We start from the raw sequence: 15,181 nt of genomic DNA on the forward strand, positions 1-15,181 counted from the left end.
AAACAAGTTACGGAGAACAGCCATCGTTCCCCTCGCTGTAGCTCCATCCTGCTGGAATAACACATTTTGAAAATCGATTCCCCGGTTTCGTAACTCAGGGATGAAAAGCGTATTCAACATCGCAATGTAACGATCAGCTGTTACAGTTACGGCAGCGTCATTTTCTTTAAAAAAATATGGTCCAATAACACCGACCTTTCCTATTGCACACCAGACAGCCACCTTTGGGCTATGAAGTGGTCTCTCGTGAAGCTGATGCGGGTTTCTTTCTGCCCGATACCGGCAATTCTGTTTGTTGACGAAGCCATTCAGATGAAAATGGGCTTCGTCACTCATTAACAATAACAAATTTTCATTTTCTTCAAAAATGGTAAGTATTTGTCGACAAAATTGTAATCGCTGCTCGTTTAACTGCTGCACGACGGCTATCTTGTAAGGATGGAAATGCAGGTCTGTATGCAGAATTCGTCTTACCGTACTTGTGCTCATTTGAAGCGCCGCTGAATGCCTCTGGATAGAGTGGCGTGGGCTTCTATGGCTTCCCTTACTCGTTCGATGTTCTCCGGAGTGCTAGCAGTTCGTCGGGGACCCGGTGGTTTTTTCTTCAATATTGAACCGCTTGTTTACCCATCGCAATATTGTGTTACGAGAAGGGACACTTGCATTACGATGGATATTAAACTGACGGCGGAAATCTCGCTGAACAGCAGTTACGGATTCGTCATTTAGCACAAAACTGTCATACGCGTACAGGCGTTGGTCTAGCGTCCACGGCCCATCTCAACGACTAAAATGTAAATGCTATGAACAAAGGAAACGTCAGACACCAGCCATGTGCCCCTCCCACCACGAACCCCCGAGTACAACCCACTTCAAAAACATCCGGTTCACGTGAATGACCCTGTATATGCTTATGTATAACATTTTGATGCCCAAAAATCTCCATACTACTACATCATTTTCAGTGAAATTTAGATATGCATGTTAAAATTTGATTAATATTAGTTAAACCGTTTTTGACTGATCACATCACTGACCTCGGTTGGACGTTGGGTTGATGCGTCCCAATAAAAAAAAAAGAATGATAATCGAAAAAATGTTTCGCGCATAAGATTACATTTTTATTCAGAATTCTTAAACACAATTCATATATCCAAAATAATTTTTATTTATTTAATAAAACGAATTAGTATCGAAAACCCCTATTAAGAGTTGAGTCGCCTCCTCTCGTAATACTTGCCAGAGAAGGCGTTAGTGATTGTGATCTAATATTTAAATAGTGTTAATGCAAAGTTGACTTAAAAGATGTGCAACCATTAATTAAACAATCGAGGATTGTTTAGAATTTAAATGTTTTTAAAAATTGTTCGAGGTCTGCAGTTTCTAATGCTTTTATGAAAAATACCTAATTAGTTTTAAGCAAACTAGAAAAGAAACAAAATTAACTTTACTTATAAAATTGTAATTTTATATACGCTAATAAGAGAAAGTTACACTACATTCTACATACTAGTTCCGCGGTTGTAAGTGCAGTAAGAATATTTATCGAACAGGTACTCATGATAACAGGTTTGCAAACATCTATATTGTGTACAAAAAATATGAGGCGTTCTTTCTGAAGAGAATATTTTCAGATTGAAGATCATGCTGTTACAATTTTAATACTGTTTTAGTAAATTAATTAAACAATTCAAATAACAATTGTTACGGCAGCATTGGCATAAACTAATTATTAATAAATTGCAATGAATTTGTTTAAAAATGAAGCAGTTCTGAAATAACGTGGGAAGTATTTAATGTAAACTTCGACATAAAATCTTTGGTTCGGGATATAACATTAAAATTATCTACTTAAATAATATTCGGGGATTTATTACACATTATATTTGCATTTCCATGTTACATTGGAAGTGAAAGTAAAATTTCAGCGTTTTATTTTTCAGAAATTGAAAAAACTAAAAAAAATTGCTTCCTATAATAAAAAAAAATTCTTTCTAATATTTCAGATAGATTTTTATTGAATTTGGATTGAATACTTTCTTAAGTATTTTTCTTTCGTATCTGTTACAGTACTTTGTTATATTTTTTCCTGTTGTTTAATTTAGCTTTACTTAACTGTTAATCTTTAATTTTTTTCTAATCATATGGTTTTTTATATGTATGAGATTACAATACAAATGTTTATATTCGGTTTTTAATCCCAGAGGGAACTGACAGAGGATTAAGGATTAGTTTGTTTTCCAACATGTCGGGTGTCGTGTGTGTTAGTGTGGTTTGGTAGTGCAAGTAAAGAATTATTTTTGGTAGCTGGTGAGGTTATTTTGCAGTTCTCGCTTTATCATTTATGTACTGTTTTTAAATTTTTGTATATTAATAAAAAAAAATTTATTGCATCTGTTAACTGAATTCTATTGTGGAGAGATTTTGTAGAAGTTTGTAGTATAGTGGGATTATCATAGTAAAATTTATGGTGGAACTAATGCCATTGCCTTGTTAAGTTTCGCCTCAGGTGTAAATGTGTCGGTGATTACTTTTAGTACACATAATATATAACGTAGTTATTATCACTTATAACTGTACTCGATATCCTAAATATTTTGTTGGTTAATTTTTTTAACATGATGGCGGCTTTTCGTTTTTATTATTTTTGTTGATCGCTTTGTATACGACAATTTACTACAGAGTTTTAATAAATCTTCATATGTAGTCATTTTATAAGCCATTTTATCTTTACAAAAAACTGTTCTTCAGTTTTCATATCATAATTGCTTTGTTGATGTGATTGTTTATATGCATTAGGTTAGGTTTGTATGTTTTAGGCAGACTTTGACATCGGTCAACCACTGATTCGACTGTTTTTTAAAAAAATAATTACACTTTTTAGATATGTTAATAGAAATTAAAATTTCATCTCGTGATTTATAAGTTAAAATTGCTGATTTTGTAATACATTAAGCCTTTTTAAAATCTTATTCTTTTTCAAATTGAGTTAAACTGTGTTTCTTCTTAAATTAATGGGTTTTGGGTGTTAACAAACTGACATACAGTTGTGTTAATATTAAAGGTGTTGAATATTAATTTTAAATTAAAAATAAAAATATTAAAGTTTATATTAAAAAAAAAATTCAAAATTTTCTACAAAACTTGTTTTAATCCCATTTTCAAACCATAATACTCCATAAAATTAGTGTTCTTTAAGGCTCGTGGTTCGAGTTGTGGTTAAACTTTACATTTTTTTCATTTGCTAAAAAATGTTTCACATACGCCCTCATAAAGTATGTAATAATACTATTTGATGTGTTAATTAATCATTTAATAAAGCTGCAAAGAAATTTTTTTTTGACTAGTATTTGATATCTATACATTCATTTGTATTGTAAATATAGTGTACGCAAAAAAAATTATTTCTACATCGATTTTTTACCAAAAGTGGTACTAAAAAATAATTAAACTAAATGATTACTTTCATGTTTTGTTCTTTCTAATAATTATCAATATAAATTGCCAAATACGATGTTTCTTCCTCTTCACTATAAAATATGCCAATCTCAGTGGCAGAGTGGTAACATCTAAGTCTTTCATCTGGAGGTCCTGGGTTCGAATCTTGGTTAGGCATGGCATTTTTCATACACTTAAAATTTGCGTTTCAGATAATGACTATAGCAGTTGTCGTAATCCATTAAAAAAATTAATAAATAATACATTCTTTGCTATTTAATAATGAAAATCATAAAAGTGATAAATGGCTGCAGTGACAAAATTTAAAGATTAAAACATTTATTATATTTGTTAAATATATAACATGCCATTGTACTAGTGTATAATTTATGTCTTATAAGAAAACTTCCATCAATTTTTATTGAAAATTTATTATCACCTTAATTTACATGATTGTTCACAATCATTTGAACATGTAAAAAAATAACAGTTTTTAATAAAGCAATGTACTAAAAATTGTTAATTGTTTTGTAAGTTGTCAAAATTTAAAAACGAAAAAAATTAAAAGTTGTCACTCAGATGAATTGTATTTTCAATCTAGATATTTTAATTTCTGTTGTGAAAGTCTTCTTTTATGGCTGTTTAACTTCTGAGATGCAAGTGGTTTTTGTAACATTTTCATTTATCACAATTAATGATATTATATAAATATTAAGAAAATGAAATGCAAAAATTATTTAACAACTATTCAAACATGTTTAAATATACATATATTTTTAATTTTATATTAATTTCAGTTCATTAATATTAAAATTTTCTGAACAGTCTATTAAAAATCGTGAACTATTTATAAATTAATATTGAAGATGAACTGAGCATACAGTAACGTGCTAAAATGAAAAAGATCTATAAAAATGAAACTCATTTCACAACTACTAAAAACAAAAAAATTCATAAATTAAAAATTGCTGAATCGTTAACCCTTCGCAGGCAGCGATGTTTTATGGCTGTAGGTAGAAGACATTTTCAAAAAAAAAAAAAGTTAATGCAAAAACTATTTAAAGTAACGTAAAACATGCATTCATGCATAATAACAACATATACATTCTGTTTTTGTCGAATTCTGCCACCAATCTGGTTAAGGAATATTGTTTAATTATCTTGTAAGAAAAAGCTTACGTGAAAACAGCACAAGTCTCACTGAGTGCACTAGAATTTGCAAACTATGATTTTGATGATTTGGTCATGTTTTACATAGAGTTGTTTTCATGTAAAAGACACTGAATTATAATAGTAACAGTAATAATGTTGATGGTAATATAAAAACAGCAATTTTGAAGAAGTAGTGCACCTAGGCAGGGAATAGTATAATGTAATAATAATAATGATATAAATATTTTTATTCATTTCCTTCTGAATTTTTGTCTCAAAAATTTTGTTTGAACTCAAATGAATCAAGCCAAAATTGAAGTTTTGGAAGGTACAGTTTGTAAATAAGTTATTTAAAAATGAGCGAAAAACACAAAAAAAGTAATGTATGTGTCATGTTTCATACGCACGGTCATTGAACTCAACTGATAACTGAAGTAAAATGGTTCTCAATCATGTTGTATCAGGAATTCCTGTCTCAAAATGATTGAAAGAACATCTCCTGGCATCTCTTGAAATTTATTTGTAACTATATGAAGACAAATAGCTGGTCACATTCAGAGACTCATATATGGGTTTCCGCCCTCCAGTGTAAGTACAGGTAGCCCATGTATGGGTTTCTGCCTGCGAAGGGTTAACAAGAATGTTTAAAAGAATGTATTAACTTGCTTAATTCATGCACCTGAATTTTTAAACAGGATTTCTAAAAAAAATAAATATGGTGATAGACAGTATTTCAGTCAAATAAATATTCTCACAGATTATCTCATTTTAGTAGTTTCATTATAAACATATGTAAAATCGTTTCCTCACATAATTATCATATCTACTGTTGTGTAAAAATTGTTGGTCTAAAAAGTGCATGAGATAATGTGAGTAAATTGGGTCTTCCATTTCTGTGTTTTATTCTTGGGACCTGCGAAGTGTATGCTACTGCAGTATTTATTTGTTGTTGAATAGTCCAGATTAAAATTTTATGATTGTTTATACTGTGAACAATATTAATTAAAATGAATCTTTCCAGCAAAAAAAAAACCCATGTATATGGATCCATATAAAATTAAATTTGCTATCAGTAAAACTATGAGTGGCAACATACGAATGTGTAACTTGCATAACTTCTCTATCAAATATGGAATCATTTTTGGGAGTAATCTTCATATAATGACTAAATTTATGCTTCAGAATAGTGCTATTCCAAGTAACAGTATTTGAACGTAACACATAATTCAAATGGTGCATACAAATACCCTTCAGTGAAACTGAATATCCAAAAATAAGGCACATCCATTAGATTTGTCAGTAACAATACTGCAGCCTCTGCCAAAAAACTGGCTTAATATGGATAAAATCAATATTATACACAAAGAACATAAAAATAATATGTGTACTTCCCATGTAATTCTTCATTTCATGATCAAAGGTTACAACATAATGAGTTCATCAATCACACTTATCAACAAACTGCAATCCAGTTTAGAGTACATCACACAATATGAACGCAACAAAATATTCCACCTCTACACTTCAATTTTACCAAAATGACACAATATACATTCAAAATACATGGAGATCCTAAGAGAACTGACTTCCGTAATGAATCTTATTGCGCTATGTTACGCAAACATGCAAATTTTACACATCTTTTATCATTGTATGTGAAGAATGCCCATGTCTGCTGACAGTTATCTTGAGGAATTTGACACAAGAAAAGACCTAGTGCATGTTTTAATAACTGCATTCTCTCACTTAGAGACAATAAAAATAATTAATAAAATATGGAACAAAATAATAAACATACTAAGTGCAAGGAATTTATTATATCACAAAACAAACATTCATATTAAATTGTCATTAGTTTCAGAAATAAGTGACTTCGTTGTTTTTAAAAATTACAAAAAATGTACAAGGTAATTTAATATAACAGCACATAGATAATAAAGACATACACCAAAACAAAAAAAAAACATAAACATTAAGGTCATTGGATTTATAAAAAAGAATCTTGCTTTACGTAGATTCTGAAACATTTTATGAAGAATATGTTAGAACATCACATTATGGGGAATTCATCAATATATATATATATATATATATATTGTCTAATAAAGGAACTGTACATTTCTAGATTTTTTGGAAATATATTTCCTAATACTTAGAAAGAAGCTTTTTTTTCATAAAACTTTAACAACATTTATTAGGCTAATCTCTGAAGAAATAAATTGCTTACATTACTTTTTTTTAAGTTATTTTTTATTGCAGGTTCATCTGCCGTGCGGCAGTTAATTTGTTGGGCAAGACATTACATCAAAGAACAAAGTTTATAAACCCTCAAAGTAAACATGAACAAAAAGTAAGTAATAAATGAATTTTTATTTTATTTTTTTTAGTTATGTTTTATAATATATAATGTAAATTACACTTTTTACTATTCTAAAGTTGTTATAGCTATCACAGTTTTTTATAAATTCTAATTAAAAATAATTTTGAATTGTATTGGGTGAAGTGAGTAAAATGTAGCAACTTAATAGTAGGGTGCAGTGATAGCTTTAAGTCAGATCGTAGTGAATAAACAAACACTATATCTAGGTAGTTACATCTACTCTGACAGGAGTGATATCTGGAAAAAACTAAAGATACAACTGTGGGTAGTTATAACTATAGTGTAGCAATAACTGTCATTCATGTTGCAACTTGTTGTTGTTCCCTCTGTCTCCCATCTCATACTGTCACTTCTTTCATGTCAAACTTAGCCCAATGTACACAACCTTACTCATAAGAGGAAGATCCTCTTATTGTTCTAGAATGCTTATCTTATTTTAATATATCATCAAGTGAGGTTAAGAGTATGTTAAGAACACTATGGACAGATATTTATTCATCAAATTACTTGCAGAATGTCCAATGTTGTTGAAAAGGTTGAGAATGCCAAAAGTATCTCTGAGCCCAGATGAAGAAAATGCTACAAGACTTGGAAGACCAAAATAAAGAAAGCTGACAACACAGTTTTAGAACTTTCCCACCGTGTGGCTTTTTTCTGATGCATGGCTTACACACATAACTTAATTTAAAATATGTATCATTTTATTTAAATGTTATAATTATTTTTGTGTATTTAATTAAATGATTCTAACTAAAGCATGCTCACATATTGTATTTCATTCGCACGGGTGTGGTGGTGCCAGCAGCCACTTTAAATATTTTTTTACCCTTTAAATATTATTCATCTTTTTAATTTTACCGCTCTTTTGTTATGTTACAACACAACTGGTACCAGAGGCTAAACAGAAAAAGAAAGAAAGAATACTACAGCAGCTGTAAGTCAGTGCTATACTAGTGCTCCTTTTGGTGAGAGGGGATACTAATGACACTCTCTACCCACGTAGCCACTAGCTTATTTAGAGCATTTTTTGGGATGGGGGTGTGATTTTGAAAAAGTTTTTTGGAAATATTATTATTTTTTAATTAACAAATGTGCCTAAGAAAAATAAGACCTTAATTAGGCAAAATCTTGAGGTACTGAGGGTGACTTTGCTGTACAGCCTCATCCCCTTAACCTTTTAAGCTGAAAATTTAATGACATCAATGTCCTACATATAGAACTAATCTTTCCAGTAGTTCTGGAGATATAACATGATGTAGAGGCCAACACCCAAACACACACATGTACATACAAAGATCTGGAAAATTTATATCCAGTTTTTTAGGTTTCTTAGGTGTCAAAGTGTAAAGATCTAGTGAAAACCCCACATGCCCAAATTGGACAAATTGCTATACTTCACCTTCTGTAGCTTTGACTCTGCTATAGCAATAGGCAGAAAAGTAAAATGAAAACGGATAAAAAACACAATGGGAAACAAAAATATCAAACTAAAGATGGGGGAAACATTTTTTTTATTAATATTGGATGAAAAAGAAAATTAGTTTTCACCAAAGCGTTTGGAAGTATTTCTGTTTGGGTACCACAGCAAACCAATGATAACAGCTTCTTGTCTATGATTATGAACACAGTTATGAATAGCAATGATGAATACCTCTACCCTCCAACATTTTCAGTTAATAAGTTTATATCTTCTCAAGTTCTGCAACATGAAATACCACATCTGCAAAGTCTTATGTGAGACCCAGAGTATGAAGAAGATGATGTCCTACAAAAATGAAGAAACGAAAGACTTATCAACTCCTCAACTGGTCTTGTTGTGGCAATTTGAACTGCAGAAAATCCAGATAAAGAAAGAGAAGAAAGAAGTTGAGAATTTAAGTAAAAACTACACTGACAGTGAAACAAAGACTGACATAACCTCAGATGTTTATTTTTATGAAATGTTATATATATTTAACTGTATTATATTCTTTTTCCTTTCCTTACAAAACAAGAATAAAATAAACAAATGATTGAATAAAAAATGGAAATGTAGGCCAGTACAATTTGCATTGTTTGGCTGTGCATATGGTTACTAGTGTAGTTGTCACCATGCTGGCCACGAGTATAGCTAGGCCCTGTGGCATTGTGGCAGGCTTAACTGTTATAGACACAATGTGACATCAACAGGGCAACCAGTAAAGTAACTTGTCATTGCTGATTGTCAGTATATAATTTTAATTTTTTTAATTTTTATTATTCTCATTAATTTGTAGAAACTGGTAATCATGATTTTATGAACAGAGTATACTGCATTTTAGGCTGTATAGTATGCATTCTAAATAATAAATTTAGATTCAACAAGCAACATATAAAATTACAAATGATAAAATATTAAATTCTTTACAGTGACAGTGCATAAATTAAAGTGTAACACATCCTGCCTCTTCTCTTCCCCATGAAATTTTCTCACATTGTTTTCATGTTTCTTTCTGCCATCTTTGTTTTCATGGAACTCATCTTCCTCTCCACCTTCTACCAAGTCCTGGAAATTAAATAAGCTGTTAAGGTATTTGGCGATATTGTGAAGCACATCACAGCGTACTGTTAGATTTTGTACTCTTTCTAGTGATACTTGCATGCCGTTACCAAGGATTAGGAATCTGTTCGAGCTGACAAAACATTTTTTGTATTATGATTCTTTAGCTTGTCTGTGGTTAAATGTTGAATATCGGCTTCAGCTGTCTTGAATGGCGTGATCAGCCACAGAGATATATTACAACTGGAGTCGCCCAGCAAACAAGCAGTGGCATCATATCGGGAGATTATATCCTGAATATCCCTCCATATTTTTGCACAAAGCCCGGCCACTATGCGCTAATGCTCATAAACGTTTCCTCTGGATCGCACATCGCCTGAACATTTACACTGGCCATAACCCTTGCAATTAATATATTTGTTCTTGAACATTGATGGTTTTTTTTAATTTTTATGTAGATGTTATCTAATAAAACAAACAGTTTGTCAATGACAGTCCATTTGCCATAGTAACTTTGCATTATTCATTTGTTGTGCTGTACTGGGAAAATGAATCGGTTATCAGTTTTTTGAAGAATGTGCCCCATAACGTTGTTATACTTTTATACTTTTACACACGGTTAATCAGTCTATTCCCAAATCTTCTACCACTCCACTCTGAAATCCAGGCTTAGCAGTAAGTCATAAAAATATTTCCATGTGATTTTTTGGTGTTAGTGCTTTTCACAAAGTTTCATTACTATTTGGTATAAATTCTGAAATTAGAAATTCAATACTTTCAGTCTCAAAACGCATCAATTTCTTGCACTACTCATAACTCTTCTTTTTGTATATATTTTCCCCTCCCTCAAATGCATGAATATCATCACCATGTCGAAGACTACTGAAAAAGTGGAGTGTGGTTGACCTCAGGTTCCGAAATAATGAAGTTGTAACTACGCTTAAATAGTTTTCTCTCCACATTATTCACATCAAGAGTAAAGTTATAATTAATTACTGTCCTAGAAAAACAAAGTTTTAACTATAAGGGGTATTTGTAACTTACTTTATTCACACCAAAGGTAGTTAGAAATACCATAGTGGTGGTGGTAACATCAACTCCTTTTTATTCACTTTACTCATTATTGCATATAATGAAATCATCTTTTACTTCAATAGTATTGCAGTTTGATAAAAACCTTACTTATTAAGGGAAAACTTCTTTTTCTTCTAAATAATTTGAATAATTTTTATTTTTATTCTGAATAATTTTTTCTAAATAATATATTTTTTTATTTACATTTTTTAAAATTATGAATCTGTGAAAAAAAGTAGTTTATGCTTTTTTTTTGAACATCCAACATATAAAGCTAATTTATTATTATTTTCTTCCAAGAAAATGTTTTATAATATTATATTAAGTTAATAATTATACAATTACCCATCATTATGTATTTACCAGCGTAAAAGAAAACCACATAGTTATTAATTGTGTATCAAAGTGATTAAGGATTCTGGTTTATTAAAATTGGTTTGATATCATATTTTTACTTTATTTATATATATTATGATCTTGTTCTTAAGATGATCCAGCTATGATAGAATCAAGTTCTAAGTGATATAAAGGAGGCTGTTATTTGCATCTTAATTCTAGTGTTTCTTGAATAACTTGAAAATGAAGCATAGATGAATTGGATTCATGAATTACCATGAAATGTGAGTGAAGGCTAGGTGAGGTTGTATATATCTCTGCTAACATGTACAACTTAATCTGTACTATTGCTCTGTAATTTTCTTACTTTAATTTTTGTCAAGTGGTCCAATAGTAGTTTGCCAATTTTAAAATATGATTTTTTTCTAAATATAATAAAATTATATGAAGTTCGAATGATAATCTCTTTAAATTTTATTATTTTTGGTTTTCAATGGCAGTTTTATGCTCTTGATTTATAGACCATATCAATTATTGCAATTTAACCCATAACTAGTCTGGTACCATATTTGTTACGTAAATGCTCCAGCATAGTTCGAGAGATTACTTTTTTGAGAGGTCAAAAAGAAACAAAAAATGAATATTAATCAAATGAAATGTTTTATTTAACATGAATATTATAAATGTACTGAACTGTCAAAATAAACTATTTAAAATGAAAAATTCTAGAATAATAGTATGTTAAACATTTTTGAAATAAGTGTAAAAGAAAATAAAAATAAAAAAAAAACATGAACAGCCTATTTTTTCTCTATATGAAGTTTTTAAAGCATTATTAAATACGTGAAACATTTAAGAAAAATAAAAAGCTGGGATTCCAGCATGCTTCAAATTCCATTGTTCCTAGCGCAATTATTACAGATAGGTTTTGTGCACTGTAGAATTACGGGCTTTTTGCATTGCAGGCACATGTATTTTGGTTATTCTAGCCTTTTTTTAGGGCACAAGTGACAAATCTTACTACTTTTTCAGAATTAGAATGTCTATATTGGTGTCTTTTGCTCCAATGGAATTTCAGGTATTCTAATCTTAGTATTTCACATGGAATATTTGTAATCTTCAAACGCCTTTTCATGTGATCGTATACAAGTTGAATCGTTAACTGCATTCCAGAAATACTTTTCTTTTACCTTTGTATTGAATTATCAATACATTATCAATGTATGTGATTATCGGTGTTGGATTATCTCTGTAGCACTGGTGGAGTATATACGAGTTTACAACGAAAATGTACAAGAGACGGAAAAAAAATTATTTAAGGCCATCTCCGTGTTCAGCTGCTAGAAGTGCTTTTAGAACATTTTCCATCTAGAAAATCGACTCCTTTATCTACATTGTAATAGGAAATGGTTTCTAGTTTGTAGATCGATCAGTGAAAAGTCTATTATACATGGAAGTTATTAACACTGCCTTTTCCAACGTGGGAAATTAAAGTACATTTTTCCTGAATCCATAAAGAGTTGATCTTTCAGCTCTTTCTATTGAGTAGGGGGAAAGATGAAGGTATTTCAGCCTTGTTTTTTTTTCATTGTGCCTATAAATGTCAAATTCTTCTGCAAAACATCCAGTAGTATTGAGGAATATGAGTTATCGCCTGTAATATTGTGATTTTTTTTTACCTGTGGGGCCACTATTACGTATTGCTTCAAAGGATGAGAAGAATGACAATTTTCATAGTGGGTGAAAATACTATGGCTGACTGGGATTTGAACTTGGGACTTCGGGATGGTAGGCCAGGATGCTACCATTTGCACCTCAGAGGCTGGCCTGTAATATTGTGATTGATGTTATAAAGTCGTTTGGTTAGGCATAATACTGTTTATGTAGTCTTAAGGAATCTTTTATCTTCATCGCAAAGATTGAATTCATCTGAATCTTTTCCACTATAGATGTATACATTATACAGACAGTTATTTCGCGCATTTGTAAATCGTTTTATTTTGATGCCATTTTTTTCCTGTTTGTTTGGAATATACACCTTAAAACGACATTTCCTTGAAAACTCACAAGCATTTCATCTACTTAGCCACCAAGAGCATAAAAACTTTGATAATTTTCTATGAAAGTGTTGAACATAAATGAAACTGATGCAGTTGGATCATATTTTTTTGCATTCCTTCCTATTCTCAGGATCATCAAATTGTACGGCTATTAAAATAATAGCAAATCTCTTCTTGCTCATTACTGGTCTTAATGTTTCTTTTCTGGTTTCATTGATTGTGGATAAACGGTCTATATTTATATAAGTTACTAGCCGTGGCCCGCGACTTCGTCCGCGTGGGATTTATTCAATCGTTACAAATAGTAGTACTTCATTGTGAAAATTGATTCGCAAAAATTAACGACTATATGATACATAGCTGAAACCCGCGACTTCGTCCGCGTTGGAATCACTTAATTTATTGAAAGTTGCTGCTCGGTCCGGCTTCGCACGGTTGGTGTACCCATTTAAAAAAATAAGATATTTGTTGCAGTTGTTCAGAGTTATGCGCGTATCTACAGTACAAATATTTTTGTTATATTTGTAATTTTTTTCATTCCCTCAGTATATTTTGTATTTTTTTTTGTTTTATGTATTATTTCGCTTTTTTTAAAAAATTATTTACATAATACATACACCCTTCTTTTTGCACTGGAGGTTACTAAAAAAGAGTATATTAGAAGGTTTGGATATAATAAATTTGATGATTATTTTATTATTTGTATCCAGCTACTATTCTATACACCTATTTTTATTCTGTAAGTCTTTTTTTATATTTATTTTGTTGTTTTACGTATTTTTATGTTTTTTTGTTGATTTATGTTTATTTCCAAATTTTTTATTTAGATACATATACATATATACACCACATATACAAAATAAGGATTTTGCATAGGAGGTTACTAAAAAAGAGATACCTAAATAAAAGCTAGGATATTAAAATCTTTTTTGTTACTATTTCAATTAGGTATTTTTAATATTGATTAAATTAAAATTTTTTAATATTGATTAAATTCATTAATTTTCAGTTTCTGATGGAAATTCTCTATCATGACATATTTTTATTGCCCTAGCCTGTAAACTATTTCTAGAAAGTTGAGATCTTAATCTTTTGGGCATTTTGAAATGATAAAAAAAACTAAATACTACATTAACTAATACTAAATTATTTGCTTACATGTTGAACAGGAATTGCCTGTATATGAAGTGGTGATTAAAAAATTATAAAAAATTCACAATATTTTCAAGGAAAAATATTCGATATCGCACACAACCGCTGCGTAGGAAGCCGACCGCACTTTATTTTGTGACATTGACTCCCCTCCCGCACCGCAGTGACGCTTAGGTCACATGCTGCTGCCTAGCTAGCCTAGCGGGGTGTGGATGGGGCGAGGGAGCACAGGCAGGCGGTGGTGGGAACGCGAGCGTCAAGAGAGACATGACGACGACGACGGACAGTTGCTAGTTACTGAATTACAAAGATAGAAAAATTAAAATATGTTGCTTAAATAACGCGGTAAAAAGGTAGCCTATGTTCATCAGGGATAATGTCGGCTTCTAATGGAAAAAGAATTTTTCAAATCGGTCCAGTAGTTTCGGAGCCTATTCAGTACAAACAAACAAACAAATCTTTCCTCTTTATAATATTAGTGTAGAAATATTGTCATCTGTACTAGAAGTCCCAAAAATGCCTGTAGTTCAATAATATCAGTTTCTCTAATATGATGTTTGGACCTGACAAAACACCTGTAACGTATTGCATTCAACTTTTTGTTTGTTTACTTTATAATATGTTGTGATGTGCTATCGCTGAAATGATTATTTCAAATGGATAATGGATTCGCAACCTCACCGAGCATTTTTGCTTTTGCTTTTAGTGGTAACTTTTATTACAATATTGTGTTTTTGGGTTTTAGATGAAGGTTTTAGATGAAGAACACTTCTGACAAGCACCATCTATATCAATTTTTGCCATATGTATATGTATATATATATATATATATTTTTTTTAAATCAATTCTTTTAAGAATCATACTCCTGTGTACTATATACAAATATATTTATTTTATTAGATCAACCAAAGTACAGAATAAATAAAGTAGGATGGCATAAATTACATTACAAACTTTGTAAAATATAATAACATATCGTGCATTTATTATTATTTTTTTTTAATGTAAAACCTTTAATATTTTTATTTTTTTATTTTAAACTTTTATTCAGTTAAATTAAAAATTAAAAC

The 15,181-nt window shown here is 30.5% G+C and overlaps 1 protein-coding gene across 2 annotated transcripts in view; it reads left to right on the forward strand.

Moving 5' to 3' along the window:
- Positions 1–2,133: 2,133 nt before the first annotated feature.
- The window catches only part of LOC142319272 (zinc finger MYND domain-containing protein 11), a 103,922-nt gene continuing 90,874 nt past the window's right edge, over positions 2,134–15,181 (forward strand). The window contains exons 1-2 of one of the 2 annotated variants that reach the window (XM_075356351.1): positions 2,134–2,310; positions 6,850–6,940. In XM_075356351.1, coding sequence (XP_075212466.1) covers positions 6,930–6,940 — 11 coding nt within the window. In that variant the 5' untranslated portion in view covers positions 2,134–2,310; positions 6,850–6,929. Of the gene's footprint in view, positions 2,311–2,355; positions 2,520–6,849; positions 6,941–15,181 lie in introns of those variants that run through there. The other variant, XM_075356352.1, reaches the window with a different exon arrangement.

This window comes from Lycorma delicatula, chromosome 2 (assembly GCF_047948215.1).
Source record: "Lycorma delicatula isolate Av1 chromosome 2, ASM4794821v1, whole genome shotgun sequence".
NCBI lineage: Eukaryota > Metazoa > Arthropoda > Insecta > Hemiptera > Fulgoridae > Lycorma > Lycorma delicatula.